Source organism: Labeo rohita, chromosome 14, assembly GCF_022985175.1.
Source record: "Labeo rohita strain BAU-BD-2019 chromosome 14, IGBB_LRoh.1.0, whole genome shotgun sequence".
Lineage (NCBI taxonomy): Eukaryota > Metazoa > Chordata > Actinopteri > Cypriniformes > Cyprinidae > Labeo > Labeo rohita.
This window is the reverse complement of record NC_066882.1, coordinates 24,539,887-24,559,635: the sequence shown is the minus strand read 5'-3', so window position 1 is coordinate 24,559,635 and position 19,749 is coordinate 24,539,887. Positions and strand designations below refer to the sequence as shown.

Genomic DNA, 19,749 nt, shown 5'->3' with positions numbered 1-19,749 from the left:
TCTTCAAATAATGGACTGATATGGTGCCCCGATTTTGAACTTCCAAAATGCAGTTTAAATGTGGCTTCAAACGATCCCAAATGCAGTTGTAAAGAGAAAGAAGAAGGGTCTTATCTAGCATAATCTGATCGATTATTTTCATTAAAATAATACAGTTTATATATTTTTTTTAATGCCAAACGCTCATCTTGTCTTACTCTGCCTGGACTGTTTTTTTCTGATTCATGACAGTTAGGGTATGTCGAAAAACTCCCATCTCATGTTCTCCCTCAACTTTTCGACATACCCTAACTGTCTTGAGCCGGAATTCACAGAGTTCAACGAGAGCAAGGCAAGACGAGTGTATTTTTTAATTTGTATTTTTTTACAACTGCATTTGGGATCATTTGAAGCCACATTTAAACTGCATTTTGGAAGTTCAAAATCGGGGCACCATATCAGTCCATTATATGGAGAAAAATCCTGAAATGTTTAACTCAAAAAACATAGTTTCTTTACCACTGAAGAAAGAAAGACATTAACATCTTGGATGACAATAGGGTGAGTACATTATATGTGAATCTTTGTTTTGGAAGTGGACTTCTCCTTTAAAGAAAGATACTTTCATGGCTATTAAGTATGCTTTTAAAAAGTGCACTTCGTAATAATGTCAAATTCAACGTTTTACTTTAAAGTACATTATAAATAATGACTTTTTGAATCTTTAGTCATCCTTTAAAAAGTACAGTTATTTTGATGTGTTGACTTGCATACTAAAGCACATGTAAAGTACTTGATTTTAAATTAACTGTGTAATCCAATATAAAAAATAACCTTGCTATGTTAATTTTGCTAGACTAACTGAGACTTGTTATAGCACTTACATATTATTGCTCTTTTGTTGGTTTTAATTGCTTCTATTGTCCTCTGTTTTAATTTGCTTTGGATAAAAATGTGTCTGCAAAATGACTGTATGTAAATGTAATTACAAATATATTTACCTGCCTACAAGTTTAAATAAAACTAAACTATATTTTAGTTTATAATAAATGCTTGTCAGCACATTCAGAAAATATATTTTAAGGGCAATAGAAGTATTCATGAAGTTACATAAAACATATGTATATTTAATGCCCTACATAAATGCATCAAAAAAAGCAATACTAATAGCATTTAATATTTAAAATTTTGCCTACTATAAATTTCCATTCAGTTGCAATTAACGTGCACTTTTGTGTCCGAAAACATTACATTTTCTTTTAAAATGTATAATTTCTTTAAGTACTCTTATTGAAAGTATGCTAAAGTGTACTTCTTTTTCATAAGGGGCTTTCTTTTTATTCTGCTTTCACTCATGTTGATTTTTTTCCTCCAGCATAACAGCTAAATCCATTGGGATTGCTTTCAGAAATCCCAAATGAAAGATTTAAGATCAGAATAATGAGATATGAGATATGAATATTGTAAGCAAACACTGTCCAGGCCCAGTGCAGACTGGTTCAGGTTTGATTCTACCACCCTCTCATCGAAAACACTTGCATCATCTATTCAAACTTTATTTAGACTCCTTTTCTGTTTTTTTTTGTTTTTTTTTTTTTTTTGTGCTGTTAGCTGTGAATTATTTATAATGTGTTAAAACTAAAAAACTCTGACACTTTCTGCTTTCTGTGTATTTTTTTTTTTTTTTTTTTTGAGAAGTAAGGTAATCCATTGCTAATAGTCACAGGAATGTTTAATCCTTCAAACATGGCCTTAGACTCACACACACACAGACTTTATCCACCTCATGTTTTCTGCGTGATCTTTTATCCAAGCTGTACAACCTGGACTTCCAGAACACTCTATTCCTAAACAGAGACTCTTTGCATTGTTCTAAAGTTCCGAGCTCGTAGTTCCAACTGAACATCACAGAGAGATCGGTCATTTGCAAAGCTAACAAAACAACAAACAAAACCCTGACTGTGAAACCTGTGGAAAACATACGTCCCGTACGACTCCATAAGCCAGCAGGAGTCGGAGGACCCTTATGTAAACCCTGACCTTGTGTTCTTCTACAAAATACGGGTAAACACTCATTTGCTTGGTTTGTTAACGTACCGCTTCCTCTCTGGAATCATGGGGCCACATTTCCACTGAACCTCAGCCAAGAATGACTCGCCGAGGAGGGCTCACACACATACACACACACGGATCAGCATCAAATATTGAACCAGTGTCCTTAGACTCCAGACATACTGTGCAGACATTAAACTACCTTTGAACCATGAAAAACATGCAGTGTGTTTGTTTGTCTGAGCTTGACATCGATTGTAACCGGCCATTGCTCTAAATACAGAGATGATGGACTTTCATCTGTGTCTCTGTGCAGAATTATCTGGGTGAACAAAGGACGTGTGTGTGGGTGCATGCATGTGTAAAATATACCGGGTGGGTGATATGGCAAAAATATATCGCAATTTCTTCAGGAAGGACCACAGTCTTATCACAGTGTTGGATTTTATGACTATTATTGCAAGTTACTGAGCAGTAAAACATATATTTAGCTTTTTGAAGACAAGTAAACAGAGAAATGGCAAACAAAATACAGAAATTGAATAGATGTACTGGATGAATAAAATATACATTGATTTTATTAAAGCTACATAAATATTTGCTGATTTTGTCTTTTGATGTTTGATTAACGGGTCTTATTATGCTCTTTTACAAACTCTTGATTTTGTTTTAGTGGTATACTAGAACATGCTCTCATGCTTGGTGGTTTGAAAAACGCAGTATTTTTCACATAATTTGCATGATTACAATAACCTTTCTCCCCAGCCTGGCACAAATGGCTCGATTAGTTCCGGGTTTAATGAAGGCCCGCCTTCCGAAAAAAGAAATGTGTTCTGATTGGTTGGCTGTCCCACTGCGTTGCGATTGGCAAACAGCTTAGACAGTGTTTCAGTACTGCCACGCCCTTTGCCAAAGCATCAAGTTCCATCTGCTCCGTTATAGTTAACCCTCAAAGACCGAGACAGCCGCCCGCGGCTAAAAATAACTATTGGTATTAAATATCTAATAACTTTTGAACCGCTCATCCAATCTGAATAATTTAAAAAGTACCGTTTCACTGTTTTCCTGTATCACGTTTGTCTCATTTGGATATTCAGAGGCTCCGTAGTGAACGTGATTACGTCATCACATTTTGATCGCATTGATTCGTCAGAGGAAACCAATGCATTTCATTCCTCTTAGCCAAGCAGGAACGATTGTTGATGCTTAGTCCCACCCCCGTGCCCAGATTGGTTCAAACTGTCATCTATTCAACCAATAAGCATAGTTTTTGGACTTTTGAACCACCAGTTAGCATCTTTCTTTGGAAATTTGAACAAACTCGTCGTGCGTGCATGAAAACAAACACAAAATAGCACATTTGCATGACAGCACTCTCTGAAAAAGCATAGAAAAACACACGACAGAGCACTTTGACACATAACAAAAGAAAAGCAAAGATGAAACAGCAGTACATATCCGATAATGCGCTGGAATTTGTTTCCACGTCGCTATGCGCTGTCCCGGTAAAACGCGAATACAGCCAGTGGATCGATCCATTTGACTGTTTTATTATGGTAATTCTTCTCATATAGTTTATAAAGATCATTTGCACTTTTTTTCTGTTGCACTCTGTATATTTTCTCTCATTTTGTGTGTAGTTTGTGAATCATTTGCGCTGTTTGTATATTTGTTGCACAAGACCATTTGTACAGTTGTTTTCACTACTTGCTGCACTGTTTGCGTTTGTTGTTCATACTCTGAAAATATATTTATCTGAAAAAAACCTCACCTTTTATTTATTTATTTATTTATTTATTTTTACTTGTGTTTTCTTATTACATAATACTGTTTCCATTTACTTTACTTCCTAAACATTTTTGAACACATCTATATTGTCAATAAACTAAATAGACGTCTTTTTTACTGAAATGCGCCTATACCAATATTGTAATAAATGGCTATAACTTGCTTGGGGAATGTTATATGTAGATTAAATTTTATTTTGAAGTGTAAAACACCCAAATACACCTTTCTAAAGAAAAAAATCCAAACTTCATGAGTTTCTGTTTGAGTGCACAGTAAAAAACCTTCAATTGTTGCTTGCGACTTTCTTAAAATTTTGGAAATTCATTAATTCTTAGAGAAGACAAAAGGAAAATTGTGCCTTTAAATTAGCTAGACTGAAACTTCAAGTTCTCCTCTTTACAATGATATATAGCACTTGATGCTGACTACTAGAATAGGTCTGAAAAAACAAAGAAAAGTGCAGGCGTGTCAGGTGCCCCAAAAATGTCCTAGGTCTTTAAGGGTTTAGGACATATTGAGGTATAGTTGATGCTACAGTATTGTTGGGTCCTATCGTCAGCCTGCGAGATTGCGATACATGATATTATCGTGCTAATTTATTTAATTATTTACATACTTAGTATCATTGCCTGAAACCAGCTCAGCATAAGGCTAAAAGCAGCCTAATGTTTTTAATATGACTTAATTTGCATTTACCATGACAACAATTTAATAAAAACATTGTAAGTTACTAATTACTGTATCCACAAGTTTCCGGGGGGCGCTACTGTAAAAAAGAATGTGGGTACAACTTCCGGTGAGGCGGCGGACGTAGTATACCAATGGTATTTTGTATGCAAATTAGCAAAGAGGCTTAGTGTTTTTTAGACCATTGTTTACTTTGTAAAGATGCACACCTTTATGAAAGATGTCATTACGTTCTTATGGACAACATATGCTTTTTGAATTTGTTCCCACATCATTAGCAAGTTTGGATCGCTAAATCTTGGATGACTGTCAACTAGTGAAATGATATTTGAACCGAGACATCAGAGCTTGTGTTAAAGGGCATGCCAGATGAAGCCTCAATTCGAGGCTTGTTAACGTAGAAATCACTTTCGTAGAAACCTCACTTTCGCTCCAGTCATGTGCGCGATTCACTTTGCGTGTCCTAATGTTCGACCCCCAGATCTTATTTTGCGAGTACATTTCAATTGGGACCTATTTAATAATTACATTTTTAAATACCCAGTCATACAAGTAATATGAAGAATACAAATTATTTCAGGAAAATTAAATATATGCCATACGCAATTAATATATTATTCTTCTGTTATATCATATTGATATTCGTATTGCATTTAATGGCACTGTTCAATGGGTAAATTAATTTATCAGAGTCAGAAATTCAACAAACAAAAACACACGGTTAGGCTTTTATTTGTGCATATAACATGGACCGATCTATGGAAATTGTGGTGAATGCATCTTCTGATGGAGATTTACAGTCTTTTGGCTGCTTTATTTTTTTACTAACCACCAGATCGCGCTGTTTTTTTCGACACTCTCAAAGCTTTAAATCTTTTCCCGAAACAGTCAGAGGAAAGTCTCGGTGCTTCACGAGGCTTCATTTGCCCATCACTCCTGTCAACTGTTGAATGAATAAGTGTCACGTCCCGGAAGAACCGGAAGACGCTCCCACTTTTGACGCAAAGCTTCATGGGGCGTAGGAAACTTGTGGAACTTGATGCTCACATTTCCTTAGTTATTTAAAAAGCAGCTACAGAAAACAAGCAAAGATGCAAGGGCATGTTTATGCATTTTAAAATCTTGCATTATAAGTGAAGCTATCTACACTGTATGATGAATAAATCTCTTAACACACACTGCACACGTCTGCGGTGCGTTACTACTCCGACATGGCCACCGGAGCTGATCATGGCCACTCTAGTCAGCGAGTGTGTTTATACCATTTCCCTTTGGAGTGGACTTTGAGATTTGTAACTTTGTAGATCTTTTTTTATGCCCAAACATACACACCACTGACTAAAATGGAAAAAGTGAAAAAGCATAATAGGACCCCTTTAACATTAATGACACAGCAGCAGTTTTATTAGGCTGTCACTTTAAGACCGAATACATGCATCTAATATACTGACACCCATCCTGTTTTCTAACAACATTCACCTAAGACATAACCGAATGTATTTATGTGAATATTATTTACGTCTTCAAAATCGATTCAAAATTGTCAGATAAGTGAGTTTTTCCACATTATTCACACGAGAACACTTAGTTCACACAAATGAATCTCAAAGCTGATTATTTTGTCAATGATCTTATTAGTGCTGCTGACTTCGGCTTTCTGTTGTCATGCTTATGGTTGGGGTTTGCATAGTTTGTGTGACTTGTTGAAAAGAGGTGTGTTGTTGCTTTTCTAACTGATTAAACAGGCAAAAACCCCACAGACTTACACTGAGCCGTAGAGACCTCAGGCCAGTAAAAAACACCTAGCAACTACATAGCAGTGCACTAAAAATACCCAGAACGCTTTAGCAACAGAATAGCAAAGTTCTGGCATCCTTTTTGAGAACTCTGTAGCATCATGGCAGTGAGTTTGGCAAATGAAAAATGAGTTACGTATGTTAACATTTATTGATTAAATCTTTTTCTCTTTCTTTTTTTCAGCATGGGTTGGTGCTCTGGCGATGGGAATGATATTTTTCTGCTCTCCAGTGGTCAGTATGTTCACCGATCACTTTGGATGCCGGAAGACGGCTGTGTGTGGAGCGTTTGTGGCTTTCCTTGGTCTTCTCACCAGTTCCTTCGCAACGTAAATGCCTTCTTCTTTCTTAGTTTTTCCTTTTAAACATTTTTCTGTTATTTTAGCATTTTCACAATTTCACATTTTCATAAAAATGTCAGTGGTGGGCCGTCTGCTTGCCTAAACACTATCAGAATCACAGACTTACATTTTAATATATAGTAGTCAACATTTGAAGTAGATCAAAACCTTTCATCAAATTTGTCCTGAAACAAGAACGTGTAATGTTTTGGTTTTAGGACAACTTTGATGAAAGGTTTTGATCCACTTCAAATGTTGACTCTACTGCATATTTTTTCCATTAATGTGTAATAAATTATTCCCAATAATTTATTCTGTTTATTTCATAGCTTTTCTCTTGGCCATGCTGCTTCCAGTAGTGTATGTTTATGTTAGAGGTTGTGTCCAGTCATATTTCAGGCAATCGCTGACATCATAATTTATATTAATGCATTTCAATCCATGTATTTTTAAGATTCCTCTGTAAGCACCCCTTTCAATAGCGCACATGCGAGGGAACCCCGGAGTATGATGTAAGAGGGAACCCGCGATGAATCAAACATCAAATAAAGCGAAATTACATTGAACAAAAAAAAGAGTAAATTAGTCATCAGGTGCCATGTTCAATATAGCTGCATTTTAGAGATCTCTAATCAGTTAAATAGCATAAGTTATTACTCTGTGATAACTGTATCTTCAGAGAACCCCAACATGTCTTCTAAGTAAAGTGTAATTGCTGAATTTGTTAAGTTTTAGAGGGGGTGTACTTATTTATGCTGTGTACTGTATATATAAACTTTTGTGTGTGTGTGTGCGTGTTTTTGAGACCCATCACGACACAAATTTGTATAAAGACATGGGTATGACATAGGTATTACAAGGAGAGGGTGAAATATGAGGACATTCTGAGTGTCCCCATAATTCAAAAGGCTTATAAGAGTTTTTTTTTTGAGAAAGTAAAAATGCACAGTTTCCTAGGGCTAGGTTTAGGTGTAGGGCGATAGAAAATATGGTTTGTACAGTATAAAAACAATAGATGTAAAGTCCCTACAATTCACAAAAACAAATTTGTGTGTGTGTGTGTACATATACATACCTACACACCAAAAATTACAATGTTACAGGGTTGGATATGAGTGCAAAAATGTCTAATTATGGCCTTTGCTAGCACACCACACATCTTTATTTATACATATTAAAATACGTATTATATTATTTTTTTACGTATACATTTCTCTAAAAGCAGTATTTTTCTCTAATATATTGACTACTGTATGATTTCTTTCTTGTTCATTGTATTTTTGAACAATTCCTGCACATTTTTCCAAAAACAGTTTATAGTTTTTTAATATACTTTTTTAAAACCCAGTACTTTCCTGTAAATTTTTATTACTGAATTTTTTTTCTTGTGCATTACTCTTAGAAACACATTTTTTGTAAAATATTATGATTGTGAAATATTATTATATTATATTATATTATATAAAACAGTCGTAAGTAGCACAGTAGCAATATTTGTAGCAATAGCAAACAATACAAATTAAAATGGATCAAAAATGGATACAATTATTTTTCTTTTATGCCAAAAATCATTAGGATATTAAGTAAAGATCATGTTCCATCAAGATATTTAGTAAATTTCCTACCATAATATATCAAAAATTAAATTTAATTGATTAGTAATATGCTTTGCTAAGAACTTGACAACTTTAAGGGTGATTTTTCTCAATATTTTGATTTTTTTTTGCACCCTCAGATTACAGATTTTCAAATTTCAGCCAAATATTGTCCTACCCTAACAATCAATGGAAAGCTTGTTTATTCTGCTTCCAGATCATGTATAAATCTCAATTTTGAAAAATTAACACTTATATTATGTTATATTATATTATATTATATTATAAACTGTTGATATATTATATTATATAAACGTACAAGTATACTATAATTATATACACGGAAGACAATGAAATCACTTAAATATAAATTTGCAAAATATTTTCTATAAAATATTAGTTATTATGATTTTTTTAAAACTATTTTTATACACTGTTTGTTTTGCAAATTTTTCCAAAAACATTCTTTTATTATAAAATATTCATTATTTTAAATCATTCCACACTTTTTGAACAGAACTGACAAATATACCAACTATATACAAGCTGTATAACTATATACACAGGGCAAAATGAAACCAATCAAATAATGTGACTATTTCAGGTAATGTGACACACAAATGACATCATTTCCTGAAAATTAAGTTTACTTTGATTCTACCAATACATGTACTTTAGCGCTGTCACTACATAACATAACATACACAGCTGTGTATTCTATATATTTGTGTATTTACAGTGTGAATCTGTATCTGTTTACATCAAAGTGTATCTACTGGCATGTATAAAGCCATGTTAGAGATTTTTAAACATCCGCTCGCCATAGATGTGCAGCTGTGCTGAACATTTTGGACATTTGCCATATTTTTACAAGATGGTCATATTATGCATTTTTAAAATAATTGTTGAACTGTTGATACCATACATATATATGCAGAACAAAAAAGAAATCAAAATTTCTCCCAAACAATCATTTTGCACGTTCATGTCTTCAGAGGTTTTGTTTTGCAGAGATGTTGAGGTCGAAGTGATGGAGGCGAGCAAATCACTTTGCCTCCTTAAGTGTGCTTATATAAAAGGTTACTGAAATGCGCTGACAGTCTTTTAAGCAAACAGAAAAGCACAAACACACGTAGGGCAGCAGGACATGTACGGCAGAGCATTTATGTAATCTTTGCTTTCTTTCTCTTCTCTTCTTTCCTTCATTCTTTTCCTTCTCGTTGTTTTCTCACAGTGCCTTCTTTCTGAGATCCTTGAGAGTTCTGGTTTTATTCCAAGCTGAAAAAGCTCTTGCTGTTGTTAGAAAAGGTTGGAAAAAACAGTCAGCTTGGTCCTGCTGCGTTTCGAGCCTGAAACACTCAACAAACACAAACGCTAACAAGTGCATGCAAACACACACTCACACACACACTATTTCCCTCCCTTCCTCAGGCTTTGAACACAAGTGTCTCCTGCAGGGTCAAGACTCTCTCTTCCATCTCACAATGCATCATTTACACTAATGTCTGTTTGCTCATTAACCAAATAATGTGTCCTGCTGGCCGTGTGTGTTGCGCATTCTCTAGCTTCAGGTGTCACAGGTCATTTGGAAGTGAAATTTTTCAGTTTAATAAGGAGAGAAAAACATGAAAAGTGCTCATGTCAGTCCTGCACCTTGTAAACATGACTTTATTTCTTGGAGAGGTTGCTTATGGACCCTTGAGAAAAACTTTTACTTTTTATGGCAATAATACACTTTAAAAGAATTTTATGTTCACTTAAATGGTCTTTTTTGTATTAATGTTATACTATCTGCATGTACAGATTTTTAAAAATGTTCCTTGAAGTTTGAAATACACTACAAGTTTATTATTGTTCACTAAAAACTAAAGCTAAAACCATAAAAAATGCTTGAAATAAGATAAATATTGACTGAAATAAAAACTTTTTATTTATTGTTTTCATTTTCATACTTTCATTTTGTTTATCTAGTAGCCAGGGCAACATTTTTCATTTTTGTTTAGTTTTATTAGGTAAAGATAACTAAAATACAATTAAAACAACTGAAACAAAACAAAAAAAAAAAAAAAAAAAAAACTCAAATTTGGAAAAAAAAACCTATATAGGCATATCATAAGAAGAATAAAAATAAAGAATAAAAATGTCAAAAACACAACAATAAATTTAAACTAAAAACTTCAAAAACTATATAAACCTAAAAAAAAAATGAAAATGACATAACAATAAATAAGGAACATTAAAAAAAATAAAAACAAAAATGTAAGAAAAAAAACCTATATAGGCATATTATAAGAAGAATAAAAATAAAGAATAAAAATGTCAAAAACACAACAATAAATTTAAACTAAAAACTTCAAAAACTATATAGACAAAAAAACTAAAAATGACAACAATAAATAAGGAACAATAAATAAAATAAAAACAAAAATGTAAAAAAAAAAAAAAAAAATATATAGGCATATTTAAAAAAAAAAAGTCAAAAAGACACAACAGTAAACTTAAAATAAAAACTCTTTCTCTGTCTCTCTCTCTCCTTCAGCTTGCTCCCCTTATCAGAAATCGCCACAACGGAGTGATCTGCACAGCCGATTTGACACGTTTTATGCCGGATGCCCTTCCTGCCGCAACCCAGCCCTGAGTGTGCACTAACTTGTGCATCCCCAGTGATGGGACACACTCACTCACTAATTCACAATTTAGATTGTCCAATTCACCTATACTGCATGTCTTGTGGGGGAAACCGGAGCACCCGGAGGAAACCCACACAGACACGGGGAGAACATGAAAACTCCACACAGAAAAGCATCCTGGCTCATAACTTAAAATAAAAACAAAAATGTAAAAAAAAACTGTATAGGCATATTAAAAAATGTCAAACACACACAACAAAATTACCAAAGCTCAAACTAATATTAGAAGGAAAACAAAAATATAAAACCAAAATAAATTCAAAATATTAACAAAAGCCTTAATAATGTTATAATATATTAGAATTATTATATTATAGTATATTAAGTTAGTATAGTAAAAAATAATAATTTGGGATGCACTGAAATTAAAATTCTGGGCCGGAACCGAAAATTCTGGATGCACTTGGTATAATTTTGTAAGACTTTTTTGTTCAACTCAATAATTTTAATGATACTGAATATAAAAAATATGAGCAAATAAAGACTTTTATTAAAAGTAAAACAATGAAATTGGACAGAAAATATATTAATATTAAATATTAATATATTATTTTACTCTGTTCTATGCAACAGAATCAGATTTTTTTTTTTTTTTTTTTCAGATTATTTTTGGTTTATATTTTCGTCCATTTTTCTCTTTCAGCCAAAAAACAAAAATGCCATTTTCAGCCGATAATTTTTGGTAGTTGAAATTTCGGTGCATCCCTAATAATAATAATAATAATAATAAATAATAATACTATTGTAGTAGATAACTATAATAGTATGATACTAAAATTATACATTCAATACAATTAAATATACTTGTCTTTCAAAAAGAGCCATAAATTTATAGCTTCTTCGTAATAAACTGGGATTGAAAAAATTGCTTTAACAGTAAAAAAAAGTGTGTGATAGTGATCATTTGAACTTGCAACCTTTCATCAGTATTGTTCTTTTATCCATTTTCCTTTTATCACATTCTCGTGTCTTCTCTCCACAGCACACTGGGTCTTCGATATTTCACATACGGGATACTATTCGGCTGCGGATCCTCCTTCGCATTCCAGCCGTCACTGGTGATCCTAGGGCATTATTTTCGACAGAGACTGGGTTTGGCCAATGGCGTGGTGACGGCAGGCAGTAGCCTATTTTCCATGGGGCTCCCTGTGCTGCTCAAGAAAGTGGTGGGACCGCTGGGCCTTCCCAGAACCTTCCAGATCCTCAGCATTTTCATGCTGGTCCAGTCACTGCTGGCCCTCACCTTCAAACCACTCATGCCCAGCGGGATGTGCCCGATGCCAGGCATGGGAATGGATGGAGGCGCCCCGTCTGGCCTAGAGTCGGCGAGCAGGTGGCAGAAGGGCCTGGCCAAAATCAGGAAGTACTTTAATGTACGAGTGTTCGGGGTGCTGACCTATCGGGTTTGGGCGTTTGGCGTCGCCACGGCAGTGCTGGGATACTTCGTTCCGTACGTGCACCTGGTGAGTTGTGGTTTGAGACCATGTAGTGTCACTTTCTGTGTTGTTTTAATATTATTTATATGTTGTTGTAGTATTTAATAATATTCTGAATTAGCTTTTATTTTTATATTTTTAGTTCTTATTTTAATTTTTGTGCTTTTGTAATTTTTAGCTTATTGTAATTTTTTTAGCTCATTTTCAGATTTTTAGCTTGTTTTTCTATGTTTTATTTAGCTTTATTTTAGTTTTAATTTGTTTTATTTTAACATTTAAATACTAAAATGTATTTATTTATTTATTTTAGTATTTCAGTTAGTACTTCAACTTATTTATTTTAATTATGTGCCAAGGAAATATTTAGAATTTTTGTTTTTTAGGTTTAAGTTTTTTTTGTTTATATTTAATTGTATTATTTTATTTAGTTTAGTTTATTTTGAATTTTATTTAGGTCACTTCCAGGTCAAATCTGAAATGTAAACAGGAACATTCTGTTTAAAAATCATTTTAACAACAAGTTTAATAGCAAATATCCAAACATTTTTAAATCAAGACACATTTATGTTAGAAGCAAAATTACTTAAGGTATTAAGAAAAAATTAACAAAAGGAATATAAAAATTATATTTTATATGCTTGAAGTGGTGGGGACATACATAGAAAAAAAAACATAGAAATAAAATATATATATATTTAATTAGAAAACAACAACAACAAACAACTGTAGAAAGTCTTTATTAATGTGCATGTTTATATATCCATGCTTAAAGTGGTGGGGACTAAAATTGTCATGGGAAAATTATATAATTTTCCCATGACGATTTTAGTCCCCACCAAAAATACATTGTATAGGTCAAAATTATTGATTTTTCTTTTATGGGAAAAATCATTAGGAAATTAAGTAAAGATCATGTTCCATTAAGATATTTTGTAAATTCCTACTGTAAATATATCAGAACTTAATTTCTGATTAGTAATATGCATTGCTAAGAACTTAATTTGGACAACTTTAAAGGTGATTTTCTCAATATTTTGATTTTTTTGCACCCTCAGATTCCAGATTTTCAAATAGTCCTATCTCGGTCAAATATTGTCCTATCCTAACAAACCATACATCAATGGAAAGCTTATTTATTCAGCTTATAAGGTTATAAGGTGACTTATAACTCTCGATTTCAAAAAATTGACCCTTATGACTGGTTTTGTGGTCCAGGGTCACATATAAACACTTTAATTGGTGGGGACAACATGGGAAAAAATGTCATTTCCAAATGCTAATTTAAATGAATTCCGCATTACTCAAGTTGATTTTAATTATAAATTACCCTCACAAATCCAACATTCACTGTGTAGGAATTTAAAATCAAATGACTTCAGTAATTCAGTAGCAAGAACTATTTATCCTTGGAAACGTGGCGCGGCAGGTGGAAAAACAGTTCTCACTCCCACCAGGGAGTTTTATTTTTTATGCCAGATTTTGAGCATAATTAATATCTCGCTTTCCACACATTTGGCACAAAGCCCCGGTGTGCTGTAAAATGAGTTCCACCAGTAAATCATCACGACGGATCTTAAAAACACCAGCCCTATAGATTCCACAGATCTACATGTTGGAATTCTCAGAATAATGCAAGTGCAGTTGGCTAAGTGAAGAATGATGTCATGCTAATCTGATTTACTACAATCCAATAAAGAAGATCGCCTCGAGCTATATAATGGTTCATATTCAGATGCAATCACTGATTAATTGTTACCAGTCTGTTATTTTGCTAAATTCCCGCTGTGACCCAAATTCTTTTTCCAAACATTTAAAAACATTGGAGGTCATGATTTAAAATCATACTGTCCTCATTCTGCATTATGTTGGGATTTATTCCTCTTGACATTTCTGTCCTTTCTATCACCCTAAGAACTCGACAGGACATTTTTAAACTAGCGTCAACAAACTGTGTACAGCCAACTAATATCAAACCATAGAACACAAAAGGCAGAACGTTCTCATTACTTGTTTTCTCACAGTGAAAATGATGCGAACGCATGCTGTCGAGCTCACAGTAAAAGTAGTCAAACTCAAATGAGATTGTTGAGAGTCGCAGTTGTCGAACAAGATTGGTGGACAAGGTTTTTTAGCAAAAACCAACTCAAAAGGGTCCATTATTATTAAAGGAGTAGTTATGGAAAAATTAAAAGTTGAAAAAGTGTACTCACCCTCAGAGTTAGTTTTTTTTTTAATCAGAACAGATTTGGAGAAATGGTAGCTTTACATCATTTGCTCACCAATGGATCCTCTGCAGTGAATGGGTGCCATCAGAATGAGAGTCCAAACAGCTGATAAAAACATCACAATAATCCACAAGTATTTAACGTCTTCTGAAGCGAAAAACTGGATGTTTCACATCATTAAGACGCTTTAACTTTAAACCTCTATCCGCAATATTGCTTTCTCCATTGAAATAATAAAAGTAGTCTTATTTGATTCAGGAGAGAAATATGCACAGATCAAGCACCGTTTACAAGCCAAAACCAGTACAAACCAGTTCTAAACAAGCATGTTGGTGGATTTTGATATTAAAGACAACAGAGGATGGACTTTTTCACCAGAGGAAATATTATTATGCATTATGGACTCATCTATTGGACAGAAGTGAGTGTTTAATGTAAAAATGCCTTACAAAAACAAAGATATTAGCTTTGCAAGATCCTAAATTTGTCCAAGATGCTACATTTCTCCAAATTTGTTCCCATCAAGAAACAAAACAGTAAATTGTCAACAATTTGTAATTTTTGGGTGAACTATTTTTTTTTAATACAGTGATGCAGTGCTGCCAAATACATATTATTTTTTCCACTCAATTATGTTGTAATGACAAGATATGTTGTCTTGATATGAAAACAACATTTTCGCATAATAACAAAGTGTTATATTATTAAAACAACATAAATCTTGTTAAATCTTTTCTTGTAATCACGAGAAGTTCTGTTATTAAAACAACAGAATTATCTTGTTAAAACAACGTTTTCTCCTAATAACAAGGTGCTGTCATAACAACAGCATGTTTTTCTCTTGTAATAACGAGATATTGTGGTGACACCAGCAGTGCAGACATTTGCTTAGCTTGCTTGCATAATGTAGCCATATATCTTCTACAACGGGAAAAACTGATTTTTATGACAATATGTTGTTATAACAAGAAAATGTCATTTTAATAAGAAAATGTTTAAATGAGATAATTTGTTCATTTGTTATTATGAGAAAAGATGACGTTTTAATAAGATAATTGTTGTTTTAATGACACATCTCGTTATTACAAAAAAGGTGTTTTAATGACAACGTTATTATGAGAAAAGATCTCTCGAAAGTTTTGACGAGATAATTGTTTTAATGACATAACATCTTGTTATTATGAGAAAACATTTTTAAAATGACATAACATCACATTATTATGAGAAAAGATCCTTTTAATGACATAACATCTCATCGTTATGAGAAAATATGTCGTTTTAATAAGAAAAAGATGTTTTAAGGACATAACATCTAGTTACAAAAATAATGTTGATTTAATGACATTACTTCTCATTATTACGAGAAAAGATTCTGTTTTAAAGAGATAATTGTCACTTTAACGGCATAACATTATTACGAGATGTTGTAATGACATATCGTTATTACGAGAAAAGGTATTGTTTTAATGAAATAATTGTCGTTTTAACGGCATAACATCTCATTATTATGAGAAAAAATGTTGTAATTGCATATATTATGTTATTACGAGAAAAGGTGTCATTTTAACGGCATAACATCTCGTTATTATGAAAAAAGATGTCGTTTTAATGACAACATCTTATGAGAAAAGATGCCTTTTTAACAAGATAATTATTGTTTTAATGACATAACATCTTATTATTACGAGAAAACATGTTGTAATGACATAACATCTTGTTATTACAAGAAAAGGTGTCGCTTTAATGAGATAATTGTTGTTTTAATAGCATAACATCTCGTTATGAGAAAAGATGCCATTTTAACAAGATAATTGTCATTTTAATGGCAAAACATCTCGTTATTATGAGAAAAGATGTCGTTTTAATGACATAACATCTCATTATTAAGAGAAAGGATGTTGTTTTAATGACAACATTGCATTATCACATCAACTGAGTGAAAAAAAACAGTGTGGCATCAATGTGTCATCGTACTTACAAACGTAGTTATGTTAATCTATTTTAATCTGGCAGGGTAACATTAAGGTTTACATCTAATATATATATTTTTTATTTTATTGAATCTTTATTTTAGCTAACAACAATGATCTTTAATAGTTTTAGTTAACTGTAAGAACAGTAGTAGTAAAATTGCTAAAACTGAAATGTAAATTAAAGCTAAATAGCACATAACAAGATTAGTAAAACTTAAACTAAAATTAAAGCTGAAAATATAAAAATAAAAGCTAATTCAAAATATTAACAAAAATATTATAGTACATAAATACTACCAGAATAATGCTGTTGTTTAAAAAAACATTCTACCTCACATCTTATTTTGTGTTGGTGCCATATTGGTTTATACGATGTCTAATTGATATCAATTTTTGTTTTTGTGTGATTTATGAAACTTGCAGTAGCTCTGCTCTTCTTGGAAGCGATTTGCTTTCCTAGTTAACATTTTTTTAAATACCAAGTCCTTATCAGTGCAGTCAATAAATCTGAAAACGTTAGTGTTTTTGGCTTACCAATGCAAAAAATCCATTTGAATTTCTAAACTGAATGTTAAACAGGGTTTTGACATTTGCTGTTTCACAAAGGCTGTTTTTTAAAAGCCAACAACCATTTTTAAAAAAAACACTGAACAAAGTGAACAAAAACGCCTCCGATTTACAGTCAGTCAAGCCGGTGTGTAGTTAACGTTAAGAAAACAGAGGAGGCTATAGGAGCGAGGCACCCGTTCCATGCATAAATAATGTTTTAGGGTTGCGCGAACTGAAATATTTACTGCACTCTGCATGACAGAAAGCCTATGTGATGAGTCCACACATGTTGATGATGAATTATTAACTCTGCGTGTGTCATCTCAGGTCAGACTCTGGGGATTTCTATCCTTGTTTCACCTTTCCTTCTCACTCATTCTCTGTTGTCATAGTGATGGACATACTTTTACTTGGATACCTGAAGTGCTCGGCCGTAATGGTGCTTCACTCTTGTTTTTCTGAGAGAATTAAGCTGAGAATTAGTTTCCAGCTGCTAAACCAAGTGCACAAATGGAGTTTGGGTCACAGTGATAAACAGGCCATAAAATGTGATGATATAATAGGATGCACTGTTTGCTGAAAGAAAAGCTTGATGCAGATGGTTCCATCATGGGTGCTTTTCTCTCCCTGTAAAAAAGCAGTAATTCAGAACTTTTAACTGTTCGGCGCGTGAAGTAAGTAATTACTTTAGTGTGGTTGATAAGAGATCATACTGGAAGTGTGTTAATGTGCGCATTTGTTGCGATTGTGTTTTGTTGATATATGTCAAATCATTGGTATGTGTTTGAAGCAAGTGTTTATTTGGTTAGGTGTGAGTTAGCCAACATGTGTGTGTTTTGTAGGCGGAGGTATAAAGTTGATGAGAGAGACCTTTCCCCCTTCGCCTCGGTCTCACTCTTCCACCTACAGTCGTGTTTTTTCAGGCTTCGCACCAGAAGTAAACACTCAGTCCCGGCCTTTGTTGTGCGTATGCGCTTGGCTCTCGCTTCTCGTGGTGAAATAGGAAAGCCCTTCCTTCACATTAAACCTAAATGTGAAATCTCAGGGCTTTTGATGTGCCCCTAAGGTTTACTCATTCAGGCGGTTTTCAAAAGACATCCAATCCACAGGCCTGTGATCTCTTGGGTCAGGAAATGCTTCTGAAGGATTTTTTATTTTTAACCCCATGTCCTCCCCCTTTTCCCTTCTTAGAAGCAAGGGCGTCTATGAGCGGAAATATTCAACTTATAGCTGCTTTTCCTCTGTTCCCACCACAAAAGCGCCATTAATGCCGTCATTGATAAGGCTGAAGAAAAAAGGCTTTGATGAAGCCCAGAGGCTGACTGTGGCTGTACAAAGTAGTTCAGTGATGTTTATTAAGCCACAGGAATCACACTTAACTAGCGCTGCTACTGTATGTCAACAGAAGGCTAATGTTTCTAAATTTGTACTGAGTGGAACTGGACAATTTTTCAAGATTAAGTTTGATAGATATGTATTGGGGTTGGTAAGATTTTTAAAATGTTTTTGAAAGAAGTCTCTTTTGCTTACAAAAGCTGCATTTATTTGCTTAAAAATACACTGAAAACAGCAATATTGTAAAATATTTCAGTTTAAAATAAGTGTTTTCTATTTGAGTATATTTTTTAATTTAATCTATTTCTGTGATAGTAAATGTACATATTCAGTTATGTACATGTTACCTCCTTCATTGTCACATCAAGTTTTATAGAGATTTATTTTTACATTTTTTTCTACCCATATAAAATCTACTCCATATCATCCATTTTTATGTCAATTACCTTAATATGGATGAATGGATGGATGGATGAATGGATAGATTTGATTGATGGATGAATGGATGGATAGAGTTGATGTATGGATGGCTGAATGGCTTGATGACTGGATGGATGGATTGAGGGATGAATGATCGATGGATGGATTTGATAGATGAAATCATTTGGTTGGTTGGATGGATGGATGGATGGATGGATTAACGGATAGATTGATGGATGGATGGATGGATAGATTGATGGATAAATAAATGGATAGATAGAGCTGATGTATGGATGGCTGAAAGGCTTGATGAATATATGGTTGGATTGAGGGATGAATGATCGATGGATGGATTTGATAGATGGAATCATTTGATTGGTTGGATGGATATATGGATAGATGATGAATTGATAGATGGATGAACGGATAGATTGGTGGATGGATGGATTGATTGATGGATAAATAGATGGATAGAGTTGATTTATGGATGGCTGAATGACATGACTGAATGGATGGATTGAGGGATTGATGAATGTTTGATTGGATGGATTTGATAGATGGAATAATTAGAATGGATGGATGGATAAATAGATGGATGGAGTTGATGTATAGATGGCTGAATGGCTTGATGGATGGACTGATGGATATATTTTAGTGACAGATGGAGGGACAGATAGATTTGATTGGATGGATGGATTTGATTAATGGATGGGTGAGTGGGTGGATGAATGGATGAATGGATGGATGGATGGATAGATTTGAATGGATGGATGGACTGATTGATGGGTGGATGGACGGATAGCTTGTTGGATAGATTTGACTGGATGGATTGATGGGAAGATGAATGGATGGACAGACAGATTGATTGATGGATGGGTTGATG

General features: G+C 33.6%; 1 protein-coding gene across 1 annotated transcript in view; it reads left to right on the top strand.

Annotated features, from left to right (window-relative positions):
- Positions 1-19,749, top strand: part of slc16a2 (solute carrier family 16 member 2) — a 54,417-nt gene that overhangs the window by 13,295 nt on the left and 21,373 nt on the right. Inside the window, exons 2-3 of the mRNA XM_051127320.1 lie at positions 6,487-6,631; positions 11,911-12,391. Coding sequence (XP_050983277.1) covers positions 6,487-6,631; positions 11,911-12,391 — 626 coding nt within the window. The remainder of the gene's footprint in view (positions 1-6,486; positions 6,632-11,910; positions 12,392-19,749) is intronic.